Source organism: Asparagus officinalis, chromosome 10 (assembly GCF_001876935.1).
Source record: "Asparagus officinalis chromosome 10, Aspof.V1, whole genome shotgun sequence".
NCBI classification, from domain to species: Eukaryota; Viridiplantae; Streptophyta; class Magnoliopsida; order Asparagales; family Asparagaceae; genus Asparagus; species Asparagus officinalis.
This window is the reverse complement of record NC_033803.1, coordinates 13,273,857-13,300,744: the sequence shown is the minus strand read 5'-3', so window position 1 is coordinate 13,300,744 and position 26,888 is coordinate 13,273,857. Positions and strand designations below refer to the sequence as shown.

Genomic DNA, 26,888 nt, shown 5'->3' with positions numbered 1-26,888 from the left:
GGCAACAAAAACGGACTCGCATCTCTAACTTATCAATTTACAGGTGAGGGCCAATCTGGCAGTAACCATCTGACCCTTCGACTCCTAAGATATACATTTTACACAGTCCTAAATAATAAATATACAAGGGGCAATCTACATTTACACAAGTAGGACCTGCTTAACCAAAATTACATCCAACACACTCAGCCAACAGAATCTTCAGAATCTTCAATCATCACCTCATTGTCACCTTCCGCTGAATCACCGTCAGTCTCATCATCGTCATCATCATTGCCGCCGCCGCCACCACCATCACTATGACCATCATCATCATTATTGTCACTGCCCTTCTCTGTTTCAGCATCAGACAAGGACTCATTTCTCTTCCCATCATCATCACCACTCACAAATCTCTGTCCAAACTCTGGCGCCACAATTTCAAGCATAGCATTCAGAGCCTTGTGTTCCTTGCTCAGTTTACTACCTGAAACATTGCTCTGGCTTCCTGAAGCCTGACCGTCTGAGCATAGAAGAAGAGCCGCAGCAGCATCAACATCTTGAGTCTCATTCTCTCCATTTACTGATGGAGCCGTGCTCACCGCCCAGCTTCCTGCAACTTCCGAGGTCAAGAGATCAGCAGTTCTTATTGGATCAACTCTATCTTCAGTGTTAACCTCCAAGTTCTCTTGAATTTGCACTTCATCATCAATCTGCATAGTATCTCCTGCCAAATTACTGCATTTATGAAGAACACCTGTTCTTTCATCAAATCCAGCATCTTGGCTTTCAGTACCTAGAACTCTCTCAGTATCGATAGGGTCTTCCTCATTAACAACTGTTGTTCCCACTCCATCAACATCAGAGACAAATCCCTTAATAGTGCATTTATGAAGAACAGCTGTTCTTTCATCAGATTGGCTTTCAGTTCCTAAAACTCTCTCAGTGTCATTAGGATCCCCCTCACCAACCACTGCGGTTCCAATGCCATTACCATCAGAGACAAATCCTTTATTAGCCAACCTATCAGAGCTTGTGCATTCTAAATCTTGAGTATTCTCATCTAGATTACAATCATGCTTCTCAGTTGTGCTACCATCATCCGAGCTCTCTCTGGAAGTGTGATTATTCTTCGGAGTAGAGGTCCCAGAAGCTTCCTTGGTGTTGTTTTCCGGCTGAGTTTCATCTCTAAGCTTGAGGCGGGCAGCATTTACGGCACAAGTCACTGATTCATTCAAATCAAGTCCAACTAGTGTATTGGCATAGTTCTCTTCATCCTCTAAAGTTTTCTGCATGGCCTTCAACTGTTCTTGCTGCTTTGCAAACAATGCAGAGATCGCCTCGGTTGTGGAATAAAAAGCACGCAATTGAGTTTCCCTGCATATAAAGTGAGGGGAGAAGGTTAATGGCTGCACTGTAACCTACATTCAGATACAAAGCTAAATTGGAACGTTGAAGGCTAGGTTCAACCAAATATTCTCTGCACGTCAGGGCAAATCAACAAGATGTCCCATGTAAATCCATTCTTCATACCCTCATGGGGAATTTTTTTTTTTAAGAATGAAAAAAAGAAAGAAGAAGGCGTAATACCCCAATTTATCTCGACCTTGTATGCTTTTTTTATTATTTTTTTATTTTTTTGAAAATGAATTCCCCATATCAAATTATGGAAGGTGCGAGTACAAACTTCTTACCCCACTTGGTTTGGCAGATGCGTAGCAAATAACTAGAGGAATGAGAAACAAGAATAAAAAGTGCCTAATGTTTCACTCCTTTGCCTTCTGATATAGATAAAAAATCTAGTTCCACTTTCAGATGAAATTTTCTCCACAGTATGCACATAAAAGAACTTGTGAATTTGGACTAAAGGATTCTTCTGAATGTCAAGGTGTATCAGACACGATGATGTATTTTATGGGTACTTCAGATTTACCACCCATTGACAGGTAAAAGTGTGAAGTTGAAGAGCAAAATTCATGTGCCGGTGGGGATAGTACTTAAAGATCTTCTGAAATGGCATACAACTTCCTGGAGCAGGAATTACACTGATCTGAGGGTTGACATAATATTATGAGGAATTTTGTCACCTTAGTTGTGCAACGTAGTCAATCTGCTTTGTGGAAAGATTGTATGATAAATGATCTATGTGGGATATGTTCTTCTTCATGAGCAAGGACATTACAGATAAAACTATTTGCATAAAAAAGGAAGCATTGGATAGACTATCTGTACACAGCTTCAGAAGTCATCCCACCTCATTCAGCTTACAAACATGCAGCCTCTAATGATTAGTAGAAAGTATTCAGCTTGAATCAAGAACTTGATAGATATAGGAAGATACTGACCAAAACAAAAAATGATAGATATAAAAAAATACTGACCAAAACAAAAAATATATATAGGAAGATAGTTACATTTGAAGTTCGTCCATGCATGAAGTAAGAGAAACTTTCTTTAAACAATGTCATTAGCTATCTTAAATGATTGGCGTTAGCATTTACTAAATCAACAAGTTATTTATCATAAACATAAAATGATCCGCACCTTGACCTTTTTTATGTATTACTATAAGAATGACAAGTAAAAGAAACCTTCTGTTACTCATCCTCCCAGAATTCCACAATAAATTAAGATTAACTTCACCTCTTCAGGCCACTGACCAAAATACACGTGGAACCCTGTCTGACAGTTAGCTCCTTCCATTTTGACTTCCACAGTTCAGTTGGTCATGGGCAACTTAGGAGATGGTTCCTCCATGCCTTACATAGTCCACTGCAGATATTTACCCAACTTATGAACCTATCTCTTCCGGGTCAAACCAACCAACCCATATAAAAAGGGGTGTGCTCATCTCCAACTGCTAGACCTAAATCAAACTATGTTAGCAATAGGTTATGTGCATGAAGCGAGTGAGTGTTGCTAGTTAATGATATGCCATCCTCATCTACAGGGAAGGTAATGCTACCTGCTAGATAACCTTCTGAACTTATTTCACGCACAATTTCCTTTCATACTGTTGCCTCACATTCCCGATATACCTTCAAGTTTCAATCCAAGTCCTTCCACAGAGCCTTTATAACTCACAGTTGTGGGCCATAAGCACCTTCATTTGGACAGGAGGACCTTTTTTCTGATAATAATATTCTTTAAGAAGACAGTATTAATTTGCTCACAAATAGGAATTCACTGGTTCAAATTCAAGGACATTATGAGACGAGAATAAGGAAAACAAAATAAGTGTCTGAACCTAAGACCTTTCTTGCTTCCAAAATGAAACTTCCTATGATCTGCTTGTGTAGTTAGATTAAAAAAATAAATTCCATTTTCTGATGTTTACAGACCACTGCATGGAATATTTTGCTGTAGTTGTTATAAAAGAGATTAGCTTGCAAACGTGGGATGCTCTTCGTTTACCTTAAAATTATCCTTTCCCTTGCACCTTGAAACCTTTGTTTTTCGATGGAAAGATCACGAATTGCAGCAGAAATTTCCAGTTCAAGAGAGGACACCTTGGCCCATGCCTCTTCCCGTGCCACCTGCTAACAACAGCATACAGGATTCTCAGATATACCCATCGAAGTATATGCCTCAAGTGTCTATAATGCACCATTCAACCGTAAACATGGACAAAACATGGCAAACAGAAGCATGGCATTCTTATATGCAAGGAAACTGACTGGTGTTCCAAATTAACATTCATAAAGTAAATCAGGTAGGAATTTAAAAACAAATGATATACCTCCACCAGTCCAACGTTGTCGAGATGATGGGGTATTTTGGATGGGAGATTATTTTGCATATGGGCCAAATATCATTATTTGCTCCATGTGAGTAAACTATCTTAACCCGATCCATTAGCCCATCCGATTACTAATCCCCTTCACTCTGCTTTCTCTTCCATGGGAAAAACAATGTGTTTGTTTCATCTATTTTCATGTATTTCCCATAGTTAGGATAGTTTAGTAAATAAATTTTCTTCTTGCATTCATACTAGTTGTGGTTGAGGTTTATTCTCTTTTATTATGTATTATATTCATAGTTCCTCTTTCAAATCCAGTATATAGTTAAGTAGCTTCCTATTTGTAATAGCTTCTACTTGATGTTTCCATTTAATAGATGATATGGCTCTTGAATTTGAGTTTGGTATTCTTGTTTGTTGATAAACTGAATTTGATATTTGAGATTTTATTCTATTTTGTTAAGGGTTTGTTCCCCTCTTTGTTAATGTGTTGTAAAAGATGAAGGGACAAGGTGCTAATCAATTGTGCAATTTTTTCTTATATGTTATTGTGTTTACTTAATTTTTTGGAGCCCCCTTGCCGAAATCCTAGTTCCGCCACAACAAGAAATAGATGAAGGATGTGGCTAACATATATCTTTCGTGTAAAAGTTATCACGTATATCCTTTATGCTATAACAATCAGTGTTGAAGCTCATGCACACATTTATATGATCTATGTGGATACACCTACAAATCCAGGGTTTCCTATGTCTTGGATATGACAACAATAAAATTATTTGCGAGCAACTCAATGTTGTTTATCAACAAAATATGTTATAGTAGGTAAAAAAATCATATTTAATTATATAATAAATAATTAGAAGAATAATAACATTTTTCATTGCAACAGAAGATAAATTATATAAATTCATGTACAAGCGAAAGGAATTGTGAACTCATTTTTGGTGCAATAAATTACTTGCTTCTTGGTCACAGATGAATCCCAGAAACGCCTGGGATCAATTCTATAGATTTTAGAGTTTAGAGGCGTGAAATGAATACCCAAAGGGTATCTGCCATTTGTCCGCTGATACATCTTTATTGAAGGATACATGAACATTTGCATGCAGATACCAAGTTCAGAAAGTGAGAGAAACAATGGTCAAGAAATATGAGAAGCAGAAATTTCTTTATTAAAAAAATGTGATATTCATTGACCTAAAAACATACAGCAGAAGTAGCACTACTAATGCAAATGCATTATGTAACAAAATGTCCTTATAAAATGGCAGAGAATATAGTCACATAATCCATATCTGGGAGAGGTAACTCTGAGGTTAAAACATCGTTGGTGGAGTCAGGACTAAAAAACTAACAATAGCCCCTAGCCTAAGTTTGTAGTTCATTTGGAGAGTTGGGACTCCTCATATCTTGCAAGGTAAATCTACAGTTGTGCGTCCATTCCTAACCACACCAAAGTGTTTCTTCTCAAAAAGAAAATCTGTGAAGATAGATAAATATGTGTGTATTTTTTTGTATAAATGGTTATATAAAAGGAAATACAATCACGCAAGACACGAACACGTAACATAGGATAATTTAATAGAAATAAAGTATTTCTTTCAAGCAAAGTATGTCACCAAGTCTGACTATATTTAACAAAAAGTTTGTCTAAACTACAGACATGATTCCTGGCATAATATAATGCAGTTAATTCAAGAATAATGTTGTTGACACCAGCTGAATCCCATCACTAACAGTATGAAATTAAAGAATATTACCATGTGTGATCAACAGGTTATGGGGCATGTAAAAGAAAGAAGAGCAACAGTATTTTAAGGAAGAAGCAAGAGACAAACAAAATCAAACATGATTCTTAAATTAAAGTAGAAATGAAACCTGCATGACATTACTGAGGTCAATATGACAATATTAGAACAAATAGAGCATTTTCCCCTACCTTTTCACTTTCAAGTTCCTTTGTCAACCTTTTTAATTCGGCGTCCAAAGTTTCAGATCTCTGTTTGAACAAATGAAAACAAACATGATTCTTAGATTAAAGAGAAATACATCACAGATATACTTGTCTCAGGCATTCCACTGAAATCGTCTATTGAAAATTATATTTACTGAGATTAATTTCACCAAAACTCCCCTGAACTTTTGAGAGTTTTCCCTCAACTTTCCTTATCTCACATAACCCGCCTGACGCTAAGGGAGTCTAATCAAGAACAACACCCCCTGGCAACGCTCCTCCCCCCCGCACCCCCTTGCTCTTGCAAAATGTAACCTTTTTCTCACCGGACCCCTACATATAATTTGCAGATAACTAAAATGTTTTCGATAGGAAAAAAATCCCAAATTTTGTCATTCACAGGGAACTTGTCCCCTCCTCTAAATTTTATGTTTTCTCTCACAGAAATTTTATTTTATTTGCAAATTACATGTGGGGGTGTGGTAAGAAAAGGTTAAAGTTCACAAGGGATTTGTGAAGACACCCCAGAGTTCAGGGGGTTATTATTTATGTAAGATAAACAAAGTTCAGGGGGGTTATTGAGCACACACACACACACACACACACACACACACACACCAAAAAAATGAAAAACCCACCCAGAAAACAAAAACAAAAAAAATAAAAAACAATTTAGGAGGTTTTGTGAAACTAACCCTCATAATTCTGTCTATAGCATAGGAGTCAGGAGACATCATAACTGAAGCCCAAAAATGGAGAGAAAAAAAAAAACTTCATTGCTTTACATATTTTCCTCTTTTCTTCAAGAATTTCTAACTGGGTTTAGTGAATGTCATTAGCTCAATTTGTTTTCCTAACTCTCAGTCAGATGCCAAATGAAATATACAAGAAGGTGAAGGCAATTGGTCATACTCTTTGGCTATTAGCAAATGCTGCTTGCTCATCCTGAACCTGGACTTCCAGTTGCCTAACTTTTTTCTCAGACAGAGAAAGATTTTCCCTCGCATCTTCCTTCAAAAGAAACACTTGAATAAGCGGAAAGTTCTAGTAAAATTATAGTGCTACTCCTAATATGGAACATTACATGGTGATATAATAAAAAAAGCAGTGTATAGTGCAAAGTTGAATACCAGTTTGGATCTTAATGTTTCTACGAGCAAACGGCTCTCTTTCTCAACTTCCTGCAGTCATCAGAAAAGTAAATCATTCTGTTTCAGGTACATACGTTAAAGAAAAAGATTCGAGTGTTTATTAACACTACAAATTGGCATGCCTTCAAAAAATAAAAAGAAACTAAAATGGTAAAAGATGAAACAATCCCAAGACCTGAAGCTTATTAATAACTTCTTGTTGTTCTTTATGTTGTCTTGAAAAAACATCAGTTTGACGCTTGATTTCCTCTTGAGCTTCTGAATGAGCTCTCTGTAATGCAGATTTTAGGACTGCTTCTGCCTTTTCCCGCTCTCCTCTTCTTAAGTGTCTTTCTTCACATAACTGAGCCTCCAGCTCAGATATGGTTGTCTTCTGACTACAAAATAAAATTGACGTTATAATAGGAGTCCAGTAAGAAACCCGATATTATAGGATTAGGTTGAAGAAAACATCATCAGACATAACTGCAATTATAAAAAATAAGACAAAATAAACTCCTCAATGATAAGGATACAGGGGGGGAAATATTGGCAAACTATTATGAAGATGAAGAACACAATCAAAATTTTGCCAGGAAGGTATGTGTAAACAGTTATCAATGCAACTGACAAACATGTCATTCTTTCAATACTTCTTAATACAGAATAAATTCTATAAATTAAACTGGTATATAAAACCCCAAAAAGTGCATCAACAAATTTATGTAGGAAATATTAAACTGGTACACATAACACCAATAGGAAATATGTTTATTAGTTTTTGAAAGTTGGCATGTGTAGCCCAAGACTTTGTACAGATTTTAGCTTTGTGAATTGTGATGCTCAACATGTATTTGATATTTCTAAACAGATTGAATTCTACAAGAGGGACGAGACCACCGGCGAAAGGTGGTGGTCCATTTGAATTTAAATTCATGACTAAAGACGTGTTACCCAAGAACTAAAGCAAGAAATCAACTGGAGATGCCGTTCCCATACAAGGAGCCTGTTTCGAGAAGAACATAGAAGCTGTTACTACAAAAGAAGTAAACAAACATCAATTTACCTATGAATTATTTCATCGGCATCAGCACGTGATTGGTTGGACAACTGAAGCCTTTCCTTGAGATCGTCTATGGAGCGACGTAATTCACTCAAAGATGTGTTGCATTCATCAATTTCTTTTTGTTTTGCATCCAAATCTTCATGCAACTCTTTGATTTGATCAAGGAAGGAACTTGCTACTTTTTCCTTCAGATCCTTTATCTCCTGCACAAAACTTAAAATGAATGCTCAGATGCAAAGGTTTAGCATGACACTGCATTGTTCTCTTTCATGCGTCTTTAAGTCAGTCTGAAGAGGCATGCAAAGCTAGTAAATGATAAATAGCACAACAATAATTCTCATCCACAACAGAGAGAATATACTAGATGGGTACAGGACATGCAAATCTAGCAAATGGAGCAGCACAACAAGAATTCTTGTCCATAAAAGAGAATGCACGACAAGTATATAGGACAAATTGTTGAAATTAGTTTAAACCATAAGCTGCGAAGGTCAAATTATTGAACTTAAAGACTTATGAAATAGACTTATGAATAACAGTGGATCTGATATCTAAAATTAAATTATATAAAAAATAAATTATCTCAAAAAATTAAAATTATCTCATTTTGTCAGCATTAATGACACATGCAGGTCATGATATGCACTGGCCCTTCAATAAAAGAAGGGATCTATCAAATTGATGAGCTGAGCAACAGACAGTCACCACTTGGTAGAAATAAACTTTTTTCATGTTTAGGCAAATACAAGCAAGGACAATTGACATAAATATCATTTTAACTATATATCAAATTTATAAAAGCAGAAAAATTATTTGATTCTGACATAGGCAGTGAGCGTCAGCAGCATAACAAAAGACAAATATGTAGAAGAAACAAATTATCTCTCACATGTATCCGTGACAAAAATATTTAACAAGTGGGGATAGTGGAAAACAATGTAAAGAAAATTAATTTCTGCCCAGCAAACTTCAAATCTCTCCATTCCAGTCTCAAAATTAAGCATGCATGTCAGAATCCAGCAATATTTTTTTGAACAAGACCAGATTCACTTTATAAAACCATGTTTTAGTGGAAAGAGTTCAGTGTAGAAAGAAAAGAGGCATCCACTACTGGCAATTGAGGTCTAGAAATATATGGTGATTCAAATGGAGCAAAACTGTCTTTGGTGCTAGATTTCAAAGTTTCTTTTCTGTATTCTTCATGATTAGGGTGGCAAGTAAATAGGAGTAATTAAATAGCGTTTTTCCTATGGTAGCAATACTTATCCAAATTGATGAATGGCACTGATTATCCAAAGAATCATTTTATCCCTGCAGTGCACACAAACACACCCACCCACCCACCCACACACACACACATATATATATATATAGAGAGAGAGAGAGGGAGATACACGCGCGCGCGCGCACACACACACTGTGACACTCGCAAGCACGCCCACCCGCACACGCACGCACGCCCACCCGCATGCATGCACAGAGGTTTAGCCCTTAATAGGAGGACTTAGAAGTAAATACTCATGCGAATCCAAAAACAGGACATTTCAAAACAAAAGCCACAAATTTCATCTTGATCTGCAACACCTAAAATGTCTAAAACCGAACATTGGATTTGAGATGTAATGCTCAGATGCACGCAAAATCAACAGCTTAAAGTGGCATGTGGATCAAAACAATTTTGGTGGAATGTAAATTGGAAATCCTAGCCATCGATCATTATTTAGACACTCTGCAAATCGCATTACAAATTTGTTTTGTTTTGAATCCTAGGCTAGACATCTGAACAACTTAATCGTTCACGTTGGTTTTTGGGCAGTTTGAATGTACTAAACCAAGAATAAAGGAATAGATACGTAAGTTGAAACCATGTAAGAAGGTTGAAAACTTGAAATCATGAGAAGAACAACAAAACAAGACAGAATACAAATATACATACATTTTCATGCCGAGTAACAGTAGCCCGGTTTTCATTGCGCATAGTCTCGATTGTGTGCACATGAGATTCTAATTGCTGTCTAAGTTCCTGCAATATCCAATGTATTGAAATTAACAAAAAAAAACTAATTAGGTGATGGCCACTCAAATTAAAGTTATGAAAATTCAAATTAAAGTCCATACATACCAAGTTTATCTAAATAATTTACGGAGTAGATCGTGATGAATGGTATGGTCACATATTGCTATGAACCACAGTTGGATCACTATGCCTATTGTTATCAAAATTATATGCAAATATTTTCCCAACAGACAACATCATGGTCCATCCAAGTTGACATACCACAAGTAGAATGAAACATTTAACTATATAGACAAAAATCCAAGTACTGTAAATAGGATCAACTACAAAGTACCATGGGAAAATCATTTGTAACCCAAAGAAAGATTCAAACACATAAAATAACCTAAAGAAAGGTTAAAATTCTTGGCTTCTAGATCACATCCATAGACTTTGAACTTCTTTGTAGTGAACTGGGATCTGTTTAAACCCCCCCCCCCACCCCACCCACCCCCACTCCCCCCCCGCCCCCCCCCATAAAAAAAAAAAAACCCCAAAATGTCCCGCCAACAACTTCTGAAAACAGCATACCCTACACAGAAGCAAACAAAATAGTCGAACATCCACATGCATACATAGATATATATAACTCACACATACATATGCAACTGTCTGTATATATGTGGGAAAAGGAAGATTTTATACATGTATCTACATATACATGTTAAGTGTATTATCATTTAAAAAATCAAAGTATGTCCAGAGTTACCGTGTTTGATCGTTGAAGGCTTCGAACATCATCAAGTGAAATTGGGCCCTCAGGTGCACCGATGCCAATACCTTTATGCCTCTTGCTTTCCCCCACAAAATTATCTGGAAATAAATGGATGATGGATAAGTCAGTATGACTACTAACATGAACCTTGGTGATGAAATAAAAAAGCAAGCAGGTGCGCGATGCAACTGAAACTGAGAGCACGAGTGGGGCTGTGTGCATGAGTAAATTGTGCACGTGCCAAAAAGAACCACTACAGCCCTTTTCATCACAACATTATAGTAGAAGCTAGACCAATCTAAACATGTATGGAAAATCAAATAATAATGTTAAGCCAGTAAATGGTAAGAGGCACACTGGGATTGGATAGATCGATGAGAAAATCTCAAACAATGAAACTCATTGATCATAGTGATGACATTATGGCTGACCTCAAAAGTTAGAAAAAGTTTGATATTTGTTGGCTGTTACAATTACACTTACAGTTACAGAGCTTATCAAAGCGGTAATTGAGGTTAGAATGGTCATCTGCTTCAAGATTATATGACACCAGATAATCAAATGCTTAAACTATACTGACCTTGGGCACCTGCCTAATCTTCAATTCCGAGTGGGTATACAAACCAACAACCTTTTGAGCCTCAGACTAACATTCCATTACCCCTTTGGGTAATATTTTATATTATATAAGAGGGAGAAATGAAATGAACAGTGACTCAATTTATGACTTAGTTTAATGCCCTTGCATCTAATTACCATATGTGTGCATGTGTGCGCATGATGCAGCTAAAAGGAATCGATAATAGCCGGTACTCCAGATCTAAAAATATATTTCTGCAGTATGACGTACAGAAATTTCTGTAGAAACTAGATTCTGTTGAACTTATGTTTATATATGCATTCAGATCAATATATTTGCATATACCAAACACATCTATGTTTTGGACATATGGTTGTGTTTTTATGTTGTTTTTTCTGGTTCATGTCACTTTATGAGAATATCCCAGAGGAGCTTCCCTTGGTGATGTTAGATAATAAACTTTACCAAGGGAAATTTCCTAGGAGTGTTGTGAACCTCTGTAAAGTTTCCGTAGGGTCTACATTGAAGATGCACAGACAAATTTCCCCGATAAACATTCCAAAGGGGAGATTTCCTCAATGTTGTTTACCTTAGAGAACAGGGGAAATTTCCTCAATGTTGTTTACCTTAGTGAACAGGTTATTCACAAGGGAACTTGTTGAAAACCCTTGGCAAGGGACCTGTCATCCCTGCTGAATTTGTCAGTTGGGGACGCTCCATTTCCCTGTCTATAAAAGAGTAGTTAAATTGCATCAGAAACTGTGAGTCTGGGTTGAATGAAGAGAAAGTCATGGTGATTTCTTTCTCAGGATGAAGTTGTGGATTTGGGTTTAATTGAAGAAAAAGGGGGAAATTTCTTTTTGATGATATTTTATGGGTCTGGATTTCGTTATGTGGAGATTGAAGGTTTAAAGGAAGAAGGGTTTGAGGAAAAGGTGTGAATGTTTTGCAAAAAGCAAACATTGCCCTTCGTAGGTTCTCTTTTTCTAAAAAAATAAAAAATAAAAAAAATTACATGTGTGTGTATAACAAGTTAAATTAATGCAAAGTTAATTTGTAGCTTCACTAAGCCATTAACATCGTATAGTACTTACCAATTGAAATTAAAATTCATGGAAGTTCCTAATAATAAAGCAAGTCAGTACTTAACTGAGAGCTAAAAGCTTAGAGCAATCTACTGTAATTTAGCTAATTTCCATTTAAAAAACTATATAGTATTCTTGTTTCAGCTCTACAGATCAAAGTATATTATAGAAACAAATTAACACTTAAATTTCTATTGTTTACTACCCCTGGGTTCTAATGACACATTTAGTCCATGTAGAAACTTCCAAATCACTGAAGATAAACACAGTGATAGACCTTGCTTGTGTGAATTACAGTGACAACATCTGCCTTGTGAACATGACTTCTATTCAATCTCTTGTTGCAAACACAGTGTCAACGATGTAGCACAAACTATATTAATCATTTATTAACAATAAATTCTATGTTCCATCCGCAACAGACACGGCAAAACATAATGAACCCCATTTTAAACAGTTTATGTAGTAGGACGAGTGAAATAGTCGTGTAATGGTTCTAAAAGGGCCACAATCAGTAGGTGCTTCGTCTACGGCCTAGACAGTGTATCCAGGTGGAAACACCACAGATGGACACCTAGATTACTGCTTCAGAGGCATGTAAACCACTTGGCAAAGGAGGCAAGTGAAAACGGAACATAAGCCGCTAAACTGAAAAGCAGTGTTCAGATGGCCTATTTATTGTTAACAGTCAGAACAAACAGTATCTACTTCCAATTTCTTAATGCAGTCCAATGCACAATAAAAATTCTATTATCAGACTGATTATTCACACTTCATAACATATAGTTTCTACTGAATCGCCATTTACAGTTCAAAACAGCTTGCAGCAAAAATTGAACCAAAAAGTATATAGTATAGTGCATTTTCTTGAAAATTGATTCATTACCTGACTTTCTCTTCAGACCTGTACCGTTCGTTAGACCTGTGGATTTACTCACTTCTCGATACACAAATGCATAAGCACTAGCTGCAAATGAAGAGGAAAAGAAAGATTACACAATAATACACAAAAAGGGAAAGACAAGTGTGAAAAGATTACAAAGTACATTAGTAACTTCAAGGATATACAAGAGTTAATAAACAGAAAAGGAAAATGGCTTTGCAACTCATTAAAGGATCCTGAAATAGAACAATTGAGACAATACATTATGAAACATTTGCATGTCAACTAACAAAATGAACAAGTGTAAGGCTATTTATAAGGTTAGTATCACATTAATTTACAGACCTATAACATAGCATAATACAGGATTATAAACTGTTTATCAGCAAAAGCCAGTACATGATATTGACAAAATTATGATATTAGCACCAAACAGTTAACTACGTTCAGCCCAAAGGTTAGAAAATGTTTAACTTTCAATGAGAAGGAGATGTGACAAAGAATTAAATTGACAAAGCACCATATGAAATGGGCGGCAAGTAATATCACAAATGAAATCAAAAAACAAAACAGACTGATGATTGTAAGTAATAATGTAAATACAAATTCAAGTAAACATTCCGCAAACTAATAGTCGAGGCTAGAACTCATTTTTATTTTCAGTATAGAACAAAATGAAAGAAAGGATCTGTTCCATCAAGAAACAAAATAATGTATGAAATCTAAGCTGTCCAATATTAGTAGTCAAACCAAGCACAAGGACCCAAAAATATAAAACAAATACACCTGTTCTACACTTCTATTTCAAGTGAGAAAATTCTAACAGTCATTTTATCTATTGAAAAAGCTGACAAAATACATAAGCTTCTCAGTGAGAAATCTGCTTGTACTTTACCAGCATGAGGAGGATGAATAAATGATATGATATCTCCATGCTGAAGTCTAGTTTTTGCAGAACGTTCTAGCTTTGTCCAATTCAGATACGTTCCATTGGTGCTGTAAAGCTAGAGAATATCAAAAAACGACGTAGACAAAAAATAAAATAATTGATGAGCTATGCAAATCTCTCTCAGTATGTACAAATCTACAACCTTGTATCTTTTATGAAAACTGGCACAGAGATATTGGAATCCGGCTCTCCATCTTCTGTTGCCCTCGCTCGAAAAATTGTGCAGTGCTTTGAACTGGCAGAAATTGTATCTATCCGGTAACATGGATCCTCTACGCATCGCCCGAAGCAATGCTCATCCTCGGACAAAGTAATATTCATACCCTTTTCAAAGCATAACATCAGTTAGAGTCGGAACAATATCCTAATGACAGAATTGATAAACACAAGCTAAAGTATCCATCGAACACTGACCCATGCTTATCGAAAAATCAGAGCTACATCAATGTCAAACTCATTTTTAAGTTCAATGACTTGTGAATGTTCCCCTTTTCATTAACTTACAAGCTTTTAGAACAAACTTTCGAGCTCCAATATATTCTTGGAATTTTTTCCATATATACTCCCATATCTAACAATTTGGAAAGTAGTGGAGGGACCACTACATTTAATCTCAACCATTACTTATCTAGTGTGGGGTTGTGATACATTCTAAATCTAACACTCATCGTACCCTGTGTATTGCACTCATTCCTAATTTGCAGTCAAAGAAAAAATCATAGCTACCCACTAGATAATCAATGATTGTGATTAGGTAGTGGTCTCTCTGCTTTTTTTTGTAGTGGAAATGATCCAAATCCCATATCAAATGTACTTTTCAGATTACCCTCCAAATCATAACCGCTAGTCTGCTTAACCGCCCCCCCCCCCACCAAAAAAAAAAAAAAACCGACCCCCAAAAAAAGTCGTGGGCAACCCTCTTACCTCTCATGTTAACTGTTAAGAAATCAATGGGTGGATTTTGTTATATTCAGTAATTGTTCTATAAACTATTAATAATTTATAAGTTATAATTATGCCTTTTTATGTTCTTTTTATATATACCCCCATATCAAATGTGTTTATATGGTTACCCATTAAGTCATCATAATTGCTATTTTTACCCCCTAAATTGCAATCAGACCTCAATTTTATCTCTCACTCTAACTGTCGACAAATAAATTTGGAACAATTTTCCTATACTTAACTAAGCTAACTTAATTATTTTATAAATTAATAACTCTAATTAAGTAATTAACATACTTACCTAAAAATCTTGGGGCTGGTGATGATAATATCTCACCTCCCATTGCCCTATAATGATTCCCTCCCCACCCTCACAAACATCCAACACTAACCCCGACTTCAGCCAACCCCTTCCGCTCTACAAAGTCCCCTCACCCGCACTCTCCTCTCCATCCACCCACCCTCCACCTTAACACTCATACCCACTTCAGCCAATGGCAGGGCTACTAAGGTGCCAAAGAGACCATGGATCCCTTAGGCAAATGAAAAAATATACAGAGTAATAGTGTAGTTGATATTTAATAATTATATGAAGTTAAATGTAAGAACATCTATTTTTAGACTTTATCAATATAAAGTTGAATTGTTTAATACATCTATAGGTTTTATTTTGAGAATTGAAAAAATCATTTAGATAATCGTAATATAAAGTTGCTTTCTTGTATGACATGTATTGACGCAAGTAATTAATTTTCTTTGTTTGAAGAGGGAAAATTGATTCTAATTGCTGAATTTTATACTAAGATTACCTGAAATAGATTGTATGAATTTTTGCAATCAATTTGAGAATTACATTTGTAGTGCTCACGTTTTTTCAATTCAAGAGATCAGTAAAATTGCTAAGAATTTGGTTGAATGAAAGATGAACATTTTTATCTTTCAATTTACAAGTTGGTGAAATTGGCACTAAGTATGGTCATTGCAATGACAAGTATTGAAAGGAAATTTTTGATAATCAAAATTATTCAGTATGACCTTCAAAACCGAATGAGAGAGACATGTATGTGAATTATTGTTTGGTGCCTTCATTAAAATATTTGTAGCCTTGATGAGAAAATTTTATGAAACGGTTTCAAGAAATGATGGCAAGAAGAAATTGTAAACACTATATTCTAACTTGAATTTTGTTTTGGAAGGCTTGTTATGTAATGATATTTAGATACTAATCAATCGGCAACTAAATTTATACATTATCACGTTTAATCAAGGTTACAGAAAGTGATAGGCAAGCTAGCCATTGGACCCAATGCCTAGAGCCTAGGCGCCTAGGCGAAAGTCTTAGGCGAGGACTAGGCGTTTTCCTATTTTTTTAGTTTAATTGCAATTACTGATAGTAAATGTTGATGTTATAGAAAGTTTAGACGTTGGACTGACACCTAGACAGATTTCCTAAGTGGTGGTGAAGGTTTGCTGAAGGTTGCGAGAGATAGAAGGGGTGTTTATAGTTAGTTTGGAGGAGGTTGGAGGACGTGGAGACTGCAATTGAGGAAATCATGATCAATGCCTGAAGGGTGCGGTCCATATAGACAGACCATGCTCCCCTAAACACTCCCAAAATGTAGGTAAGCAGATTAGGTACTGCCTAGGCGCTAGGTGCTAGGTAGGCGACTAAGGTATCGCGTAGGCCTAGGCATATGCCTAGAAGGGCTAGACGGAGGCTTTTTAAAACATTGTGTTTAATTATTAATTCTTTTGGACCCCTTAGTTGAAATTCCTGGCTATGCACTAATGTCATCTGACCACTCCAGCCCTTCAAACTCCCTCTCTCATCCTCCATCCTTCTGCCCACCCCTTCCTACTGTCCATAACATATAAAATGGTGCTTAGTTTATAACTTTTAGGAGTTAACCATGGCACCACGAAGAGCAAGAGTATGAGAGCATGTGCAAATTAAGTTGGTGGAACCTACACTTATCCTAATTAGATACAAATATTGCAATGAATATATATTAAAAAAAACTAACTTCGGATCTAATTATTAAAGGCATTAACTCATATGAATTCTGTTATGAGAGGAATAATGACTGAATCCCATTGTGGGTCAGTCCTCTTTATTATATAGATAGGGAAATAGTTCAAGATTACAAGTGTACCTAATGTGAGATTAAATACTCTACTACTTTAGAACTCCCTCTCAAACTAGTGTATAGATGTCAATCATGCCCATACAAAGTGCATCAACCAATGTTTTCATGACAAAGCTTTTGTAAGTATGATAGCAATCTGATCGGTCAATCAAACATGTGGAGTAACAATCTGCTCAGATAACACCATATCACGGATGAAATGACATTGCATCTCAATATGTCTTGCTCGCTCATGAAACAATGGATTGCTTGCAATGTAGATAGCTTCTTGATTATCACAATGGAGCGTCATGGACATCGAGAAAACAATACTCATCCCCTAGTGAGCTAACCCACGTCATCTCACAAAAGGCATGAGTCACAGCTACGTACTCAACTTCGGCACTAGAAAGGGTAACAAATGTTTGTTTCTTACTCGTCATGTGACCAAATTTCCTCCAATAAAAGTGCAATAACCACTAATCAGAAAGCCTCTTATACTTCTCTTGAACCTTAAATATAAGACAAACGCAAAGGAGGTGGGAGTAAGAATAGTGACACCAGCCAATGTCAACAGTAGGTTGACCATGTAGGTTCACCTCTCACCTCTTGCTCCTTCTCATTCCCCCTCCCCAAAAAATAATTTTTTTTGCCCAAAAAAGGGGGGGAAACAATTTCTGAAAATGTTTTATGCATTTCAAGATGAAATGTAGACGTTATGTTAAGAAATGCTCAACGTTTGCAAAGTTGTGATATGTCAATTGTAATGTATGTCATGAAATGCATTATTGTAGTGTTTTCTAACGTGTATTAAATCGATTACTTTTTTGCATGCATGTCACACTTTTCCCAAACCCTTTTTGCAATCCCCACAAAACCTATTTCGAAAGACATTGAGAGGGGGAAGTGCAACCAAGAAGAACTTCACTGACCTGTTATAAATAGGAGTCACAAGCATGACTGGTTGGGTTGGGTAAAGTCGGTTTTAACGTAACTATGTGACATTGTAGTGCAAACAATGTCTACCAGTTAATAAATAGATCAAAAGTAGATACTCAAAACCCCTCTGATCATTAATAAACATGCTAATGGCATACACAAGAATCTAAACCCTCAATGTTCGAATGCCCAAATTTGACTTGGATAAAATGTTTGTTGTGTCAAAGCAGAAAACCATTACCAATACGAATATGATTCAAGTTTCTAATTTTGGATATGAACGATACCTTTTCTATGAAATAGAACACGTAACGATAACTCAAATATGTGCACTATTTGCATCATACATGATACACCATTCGTTAAACCAAGTATAAAATATAAATTTATTTACTATTCAAGTAGTTATTAGGTTAATTGGGCTAAGAACCTGTATATCAACTTGAGTCATTTATTAATTGAGTTATCTTAGTTTGGCGCCACTGTAGACCACAACCAGCTATGTATAATTCATACCCAGTATTTTAAATGACGGCCGCCATGACGGACATAGCGGTTTGATACCCTAACCGTCACGATATCCTTGATTTTAATGCGTATTGCGTTTCTGGGGTCATATCGGGGACATGTCGGAAAATATCGGATATATCGGGCGTCATTTCGGCCTAGAAAAATCGACCATATTTTATAAAAATCGGTTTTAAGCTTATTGGGTCAGGTTTGAAAAACCCGACCCGACCCAATAAGCTCATTAAACGTTTTTTAGGGTTTTTTCCCCAAAGTCGGCTGCTGGCTGCTGCTTCTCCTCTCCTTGCTCCTCTCCTCAAACTCAAAGCCGACAGACGACGCCGACGACGCCGACTCCTTCGCCTCCGAATCCGCCGCCGACCGACTCCTCAAACTCAGGTATTTTTTAGTTTTTTTTCTTGTTTTCTTCTTTTTTTTAAAATAATTTGTTTTCCCTTCTTTTTTTACACTGAGATTATCTATTGTTGTTCTTTTTGCCGCCGATCATTATCTACTGTTTTTTCACTGATTATCTATTGTTTTCCCTTTTTTTTGCACTGAGATTATCTATTTGTTTTCCCTTCTTTTTTTTGCACTGAGATTATCTATTGTTGTTCTTTTTTACACTGAGATTTGCGTTTATAAGAAAGTTTTAGAGCAAATTAAGCTTTGGAAACATTGGATTAGAGGCAAAGATAGTGATGTTATGATGCTTGCTCCTTTGTTCATATGTTTAGATAATATAATTATCAAATATGTGAAGATTTTATTTATGATATTATATCAACCTATCCGATATGACAATCCGATATTTTTTTCATGTCTCATGATATATCCCCGATTTTCGCTATCCGACATGAATTTTGGCCAACCGACATGAACCCGACATCCAACATTTAAAACATTGTTCATACCTTATAGATATGTTTAGGTAAGCACATTAGGACAGATTAGAATAGCCACACATGGTGTACAACCCTGGTTTAACCTTGAGAGTAATTCAAAATGACAAGAGGATAGCTATAAATCCATGAATAATTGAAAATTCATGAATGACTAGTGACTACACATGGAAATTGTAAATCCAGTGTTTTATGGTTAGTCTGCTAGATTGAGGTTGTTTTTGCACTTTGTTGGTTAGTAGGCGACACACCTTTTTCATGTTTGTAAGCAACTCCGATTAATTTTCCTTCTCCGATTATTTTTCCTTCTCCATCTTATCCTCTAAGGCTCTATTATAAAGCAGGTTAAACCATGGGTTAGGAATGTAACATGCATTTATGTTGCCAACCATAAAAAGAACTAAGCTAGTTTAGATAATATAGTTTAATGGGTTAGAGAAGATAAAAAGGATTAAAGTGGGTGTATTAACTAGCATAAATAGGTGATTAAAAGATAACTCACTTTTCACATAAAGTAGGCACTTGGATAATGAAAAGAAACTCACTTTTCACATAAAGGAGGCTATTGGATAATGGAAAGAATAAAAATACTTCCAGTAACCACTAATGTCTCGAGACTCCACATCTTTATATTGTGCTCCTTTGTGGTGTTATTCACTATTATGTTAAGTAAATATTAGATGCTCTATATCAAAAATTATCGAAGTTGAAATTAATTGATATTGCTAATGTAATATTTTTTATGCATATTTCAACTTTATCTAATTTGTCTCATTTAATAATTCTACATACAGTAGGTAAGAAAATTATTTCAAAAATCAATAAATTGTGAAGTGACAGGTTTTTGACAATTTGCAAACGCTGGGGGAAAGGTACGGCTGACATTTTATTGAAAAAAGGGTCAATTTGCTTTATTCTTATCATCTTGCTAAACTTCAAAGGAGTTTATTGTTTCTAGAACGCCTAATATATATATGGTTAACCAAATTAAGCTTGTAACTTGCTCTTTAACTAATCCAACCCATTGCAGCACCTCAATTCGTCTTCAAACTTAACCAAGCCTCTTCCAAATGCTAACTTGGACAATGATTCTTGCATGAAAGAAAGTACTAAACCTCCTCCCGAGCTTTAATCAAGATTCTCAATGTTATTTGTTTCAAACTCACAAAAATACTCTAGTCATTCATAAGGGGATGTTTCGTCTACATGAAAGTGAAAAACAGAAGTGTAAGAGCGACACACTTTTAGCACATCAAGGGTTTAGTTTTTTGAAATCCTATGTGAAACTGAAATGCGTAAAAGGTTTGCGACAGCTTCAACACATGTCTAACTTCCCCTTAATATTAAAAAGTGTCGAAGTCACATAAATTGGAAAATTGAGCACTCAGCACTATTAATTAAAATAGCTTATTTTATTAACATATCTACCTTACTTCTCCACATTGTTTTCTAGTTTCAACAACAATTTAATTGCAAATTGAAAGTATGAAAGTTACCTTTTAGATGCGTGATAGTGCGTCCAATTTAACTTAAAAGTGAAATACAATGTTTGTAACACCATTATTAGGCAAAACAAGTTTAAAAACATGTCTAAACAAGTGAGATGAGATTGGATGTGATTAGCTACATTGTTCCATATTATGGCACCAACAGAATTACTAAATGGGACTCTTGATTGACAAACCGCCTCCCAAAATTTTAGGATAAAAAAGGACTAAATTGCACTTAAATGCCCTATAGGTTTGCTAATCTTGCACATAACTGACCTCTATTTGAAAACCGAGCAAATAATACCCTAAAGTATTTAACTATTGCAAATAAATACCCCGAAGTTTCAAAATATTGCACTGTGGTGCCCTCTTGTTGACCAAATGTTGCATATAAATACCCTTGGTTTGTAAATGGCCTCACTTGAATGCCCTAAATTTTCTAAAAGTCTTAGTACACTCTATTATGTGGTGTTCTTGGATATATAGAGAAACTAGGCTCTTTTTAACGTTGGGGCATTTATCTACAATATTTAAATACTTTAAGGCATTTATTTTCTTGATTTTAAAATAGAAACTACGTAAGTGTGAGGTTAGTGAAACAACAGGGCATTTAAGTGCAATTTAGCCAAGAAAAAAAATCTGAAAGCACTCTTCACTCAAAACTAATCCCAACACCCAAGAAAATGACACTCCAAGTTTTTTCTCCTTCTCACCGCTCTGCATGTAAAAATCAATCCTCCCCCTTTCTCTTCATTTAAAGCCTCTTTCTCTCTCGCTAAACCTCAAAGCCCCTTTCCCATCTTTCTCGCCCAACCTCAGAGCCCTCCTCTATTGGTCGCTTTATGTCGTAATGAATGAATGAAAACTAAAAGAGGTCTAGAGAAGAAAAGTCTAATTTGAAAATAAAAACTCTAACTACCCCCTAGTTTTCTACTCCTTTTGTCATCTTCTGGTTGGAATTATAAAAGGATTTAGGAAACCAATGTCAATGGGATCTAGTGACCCTAGCAAAGCTCATGCTACTAAAAAGGCTGTTAACGCCACCAGGACCAGTGATCGTATTTCTAAATTTGTTTCGTCTACATCATCAGCATGTATCAACGGAGTGACAACCATGATTTCAAAGTTGAAATTAAATTGATAATGCTAATTTAATATTTTATAAACATAATGTATATTTCACTTTATTTGATTTGTTTAGTATAATAATTATACATACTTTTTTGACATGTAAGAAAATTATTTTCAAAATGAATAAATTATGAGGTGACATGTTTTTGACAATATGCAAAAAAAGGGAATGGAGAGGAAGACTGACATTTTATTAGAATAAATGATTATTTTACTTTATCCTTGCCATCTTGCTAATCTTAAAGGTAGTTTATGTATCTAGAATACCTAATATATATAGAGTTAACCAAATTAAGATTGTAACTTGTCCTTTAAATAATTCGACCTATTGCAGCACCTCATTCTTCTCCAAACATACTTAATCGTAGCGCCTCATCCAAATTTTAACTTGGACATCGATTCATGCATGAAAGGAAGTACGAAACCCCCTCTCAGGTTTTAATCGAGAATCCCAACATTAATTGTTTCAAACTCACAAAATACTCTAGCCATTCGTAAAGGGGTTGCTTCGTCTGCAAGCAAGGTTTTAAATATCGGATATCGGGAAAATATCGGATGGCCAAAATTCATATCGGATTGCGGATATCGGGGAAATATCGGGGATATGTGGTAAATATCGGAATGTCATAATGAATGTTTGCATAGATAGTATAATGCATTAAAATATAATCTCAATATATGTAATAAAATTTAAGCATACAAAATATGAATAATATATGTTTAGGATCACTAATCAACCTTCTAAAACAAACAAAAGTGCAAAGCAACGTTGCAACATTCAATCTGCTTTTTTTAGGAAAAAATGTCATTTGATGTAATGAGGAAATCTTGATATTTCGTCCAAAAATTCCAAACACGGTATATTATTTTGCAACAAGCTATATAAAAAGATATATTGGTCCACATATCGGCTAATATATCGGCCATATCGGGGATTTATCACTCAAAATAGTCAAAAAATGGTAAAAGATATTTAAAGACCATATCGGTTGCGGCAAACCCTGTAAAAGGATATATCGGGGGATATATCGGGCCATGTCGGGGATATTTAAAACAATGTCTGCAAGGAGCTAAAAAAAGGAAGGGTAAGAGCAAACACTTTCAGCACATCAAGAGTTTGTTTTCTTGAAATCTTATGTGAAGTTGAAAGACATAAAAAGGTCCATGACAGCTTCAACACATGTCTAACTTCCTCTAAATATAAGAAAGTGCCAAGATCACATAAAATTGAAAAGGTGTGTAGTGCACTTACCTAAATTGTCTAAAATATATTATTCTACTAACATATCTGCATTTTCTTTCTCCACATTGTTTTCTAACTTCAACAATAATTTATTCGCAAACTCAATGTTCTAAATATCGGATATCGAAAAAAAATCAGATGGCAAAAATTCATATTGGATTGTGAATATTAGAAAAATATCGGAGATATGTGGTAACTATTGGAATGCTATAACGGATGTTTGCATATATAGTATAATACACTTAAATACAATCTCAGCATACTTAACAAAATCTAAGCATATAAAATGTAAATAATATATGTCTAGTATCACTAATCAACCTTGTAAAATAAACAAAAGTACAAATCAACATTGCAACATTTCGTTTGATTTTTAGGCCAAAATGGCATTTGATATAATGGGAATGATATCTCGCCCAAAAATTGACAAATGCGGTATATTATTTTGTGACAATCCATATAAAATGATATATCGACTAACATATTAGCTGATATATCGGCCATATCGGGGATATATCGCCTAAAATAGCCAAAAATCGGTAACAGATATTTAGGAACTATATCGGTTGCGACAAGCCCTGTAAAGGATATATGGGGCCATGTTGGGGATATTCTAAAATAATGACTGAATGAGTAAAAGTCACTCTTTTTAGATATGTGAAAGTGCAGCGTGCAAGTGAAATATAATGTTTTTTATAAGGCAAAACAAGTAAGTCGGCACTTCTAAGCAAATGAGATAAGGTTGGATGTGATTAGCGACACTAGTCCTTGTTATGGTACCAATATGGGCACCAAATAAGACTCTTAATGGACAAATCGTGTCCTAAAATTTCAAGATATAAAAAGACAAAATTTGAAAGCACTCTCCACTCAAGACTATTGCTAACTCCTAAGAAAATGTTGTTCCAAGTTTCTTCTCCTTCTCACCGCTTTAAACCTCAAATTCAGACTCCCTTTCACATCTTTCTCGCCCAACCTTAGAGACCTTTTATCTATCTCTACACCATGGGGAATAAATAAAACTGGAAGATGTCTGGAAGAGGGATGCCTTAATTTAGAAATAAAAGCTCCAGCTTTCCCCCTTAGGTTTCTACTCATTTGTCACCTTTTAGTTCTGGATTGGAGGTTACTGAGAATTTGAGAACCATTGTTAGTGGGTTCCCAGACCCTAGCAGAGCCTATGCCATTAAAGAGGCTGCTGATTCCAACAAGCTCATTCCCCAATTTGTTCGGTTCCAACATCATCACATGTATCAGCAAAGCAGCGGTCATGGTTTCACAGTTGAAATTAAATTGATATTGCTAATGTAATTTTTTTAAACAAAATGCATATTCACTTTATCTAATTTGTATCATATAATAATTATACATACTTTTTCAACATGTAAGAAAATTATTACGAAAATGAATAAAATATGAAGTGACATGTTTTTGATAATTTGCAAAAACCGGGAGGAAAGGGCAGGCTGATATTTTATTGAACAAACAGTTAATTTGCTTTATCCTTACCATCTTGCTAAACTTAAAAGTAGTTAATTGTTTCTAGAATGCTAAATATACATAGGGTTAACCAAATTAAGCTTATAACTTGCTCTTTAACTAACCTAACTCATTGCAGCACTTCCATTCTCCTCCAAACTTAACAAATCCTAGCGCCTCTTCTAAATTCTGACTTAAACATTGACTATTTCCTAAAGAAAGTGCCAAACCCCCTCTCAAGTATTAATCAAGAATCCTAACGTTAATTGTTTCAAACTCACAAAAATACTATAGCCTAGCCATTCATTAAGGGGGTGTTTTGTCTGCATGGAAGTGAAAAATGGAAGTGTAAAAGCAACACACTTTCAGCTAGGGGTGCAGAAAGAAATCTGTGTCTAAGTAAATATTCATATACGTTACGATACAGATATGGTTACAAAATTCTATAGCTGATAGGATATGGTTACAGATATGGATATGTAGTGAAAAATTCGGACCCGTATCTAAAATATCTGAACATATATTAGTCATATTATTCCAACAGTTTTAATCCTTAGATTAAAAGATTTGAGGTTAATTTTGATGATCAAAATATCTAATCTTATTTTTTCAAATATAATGAATATGTTAATGAACTCTCTTGTAACATAGGAACTATATTTTTCGCAATAATATCTAGCTTTCTCATATCCATTTCATATTTGAATGTATATTCGCTTATATATTCACATGCATATCAATATCAGTTAGTGGATATCAATATGAATTTTTCTTACCGAGGCATATCCATATTCATGATTGGTAAGCACATACGGATATGGTAAGTATTATATCTGAGCTGTATCCAGACTGTTCGCACCCCCTACTTTCAGCGCATCAAGGGTTTGTCTTCTTGAAAACCTATGTGAAACTACAAGGCATAAAAGGTCCATGGCAGTTTTAATGCAAGTCTAACTTCCTCTAAAAAGTGCCAAAGTCACGTGAAATTGGGAAAATGTGGAGCACTCTTAACTAAAACATCTTATTTTATTAACATATCCATCTCTCTTTCTCCACATTGTTTTCTAGCTCCAGCAATAATATGCTTGTTCGCATGAATTGGATGCACTATCACACTCTCAGTTTGAACCATCATAAAAGGTCTCCGTAGAGAGATTTTATCCAAAGATGCACCATTTATACCCGTATCCGTATTCATCAGCACAAATGTACTTCTGCCGACGGTTAAACCAAGAAACTAGGGTTTAGGGTTTAGAGTTAGGGTTACAGTTACCTGAGGCCGCTTTCTCGAGAGCTTGGAAATGGCAGTGAGGATTCCCCATGCGCCGATATCGGAGTTCTGAACAGGCTGATCGGTGAACTTTCGCGCGATTTGTCGGATCTCGTCCTCGCGATTCTTGATGGGTTTGGGGTCAGGAGGTCTCGACACAGATCTCTCCTCCTGATTCAATGCCTCGTTGGCGGAGTCCACCGCCATTGCCCCTTCTCGATGAGACGAAGGAGATAGCCGACGGAACGAGGGCGGCGTCGCCAGTCCAGGGCTCGGATTTTACACCGAGGTTTTGGGACCCAAGCTCGCTTGACTCGTTGAGCGGATGGGCTCGGGCTGTTTCCGTAATCCCGGTTCGGATCGGACCCGTTCTTATGACATTTTAGGACATGTTTCTATATCAGTCCCTTACGGATTCAATATTTGGAAGTACTCCCTGAAATCACTGAATTTCCTATTAGGTCCCCTATTATTACACATCGCTCTTCTTGCTCCTGGTTAGAGAGACTAGCTTGGAACAACCTGTAACTTTTAAAGAATCGGCGAACCTCAAAGCATTTTCTATGATTTGAGATATTAACAATAAGAATTGGGGGTCTAATAGAAATTTCAATGAGCTCAGCGGGCTGATATTGTGAAAGCAAATGTTTTCTTTTAATTGATAAAGCCTTATGACATTTTTAGGAACTTTTTTTATATCAGTCCCTTACACATTTA

The 26,888-nt window shown here is 35.7% G+C and overlaps 1 protein-coding gene across 2 annotated transcripts; it reads right to left on the bottom strand.

The window, feature by feature from the left end:
- LOC109825131 (myosin-16) lies at window positions 1-26,510 on the bottom strand. 2 transcript variants are annotated; one of them, XM_020391865.1, is made up of 13 exons: window positions 26,175-26,510; window positions 14,282-14,463; window positions 14,086-14,186; window positions 13,194-13,274; window positions 10,637-10,740; window positions 9,808-9,894; window positions 7,872-8,074; window positions 7,002-7,203; window positions 6,806-6,856; window positions 6,588-6,686; window positions 5,661-5,720; window positions 3,394-3,518; window positions 1-1,356 (listed from the first exon to the last, which is right to left on the bottom strand). In XM_020391865.1, the coding sequence occupies exons 1-13, from the start codon at window positions 26,376-26,378 to the stop codon at window positions 186-188; spliced, it is 2,670 nt and encodes an 889-aa protein (XP_020247454.1). In that variant the 5' UTR covers window positions 26,379-26,510; the 3' UTR covers window positions 1-185. The 2 variants fall into 2 exon arrangements, with proteins under 2 accessions (XP_020247454.1, XP_020247455.1); XM_020391866.1 differs by having other exon boundaries at window positions 3,394-3,515.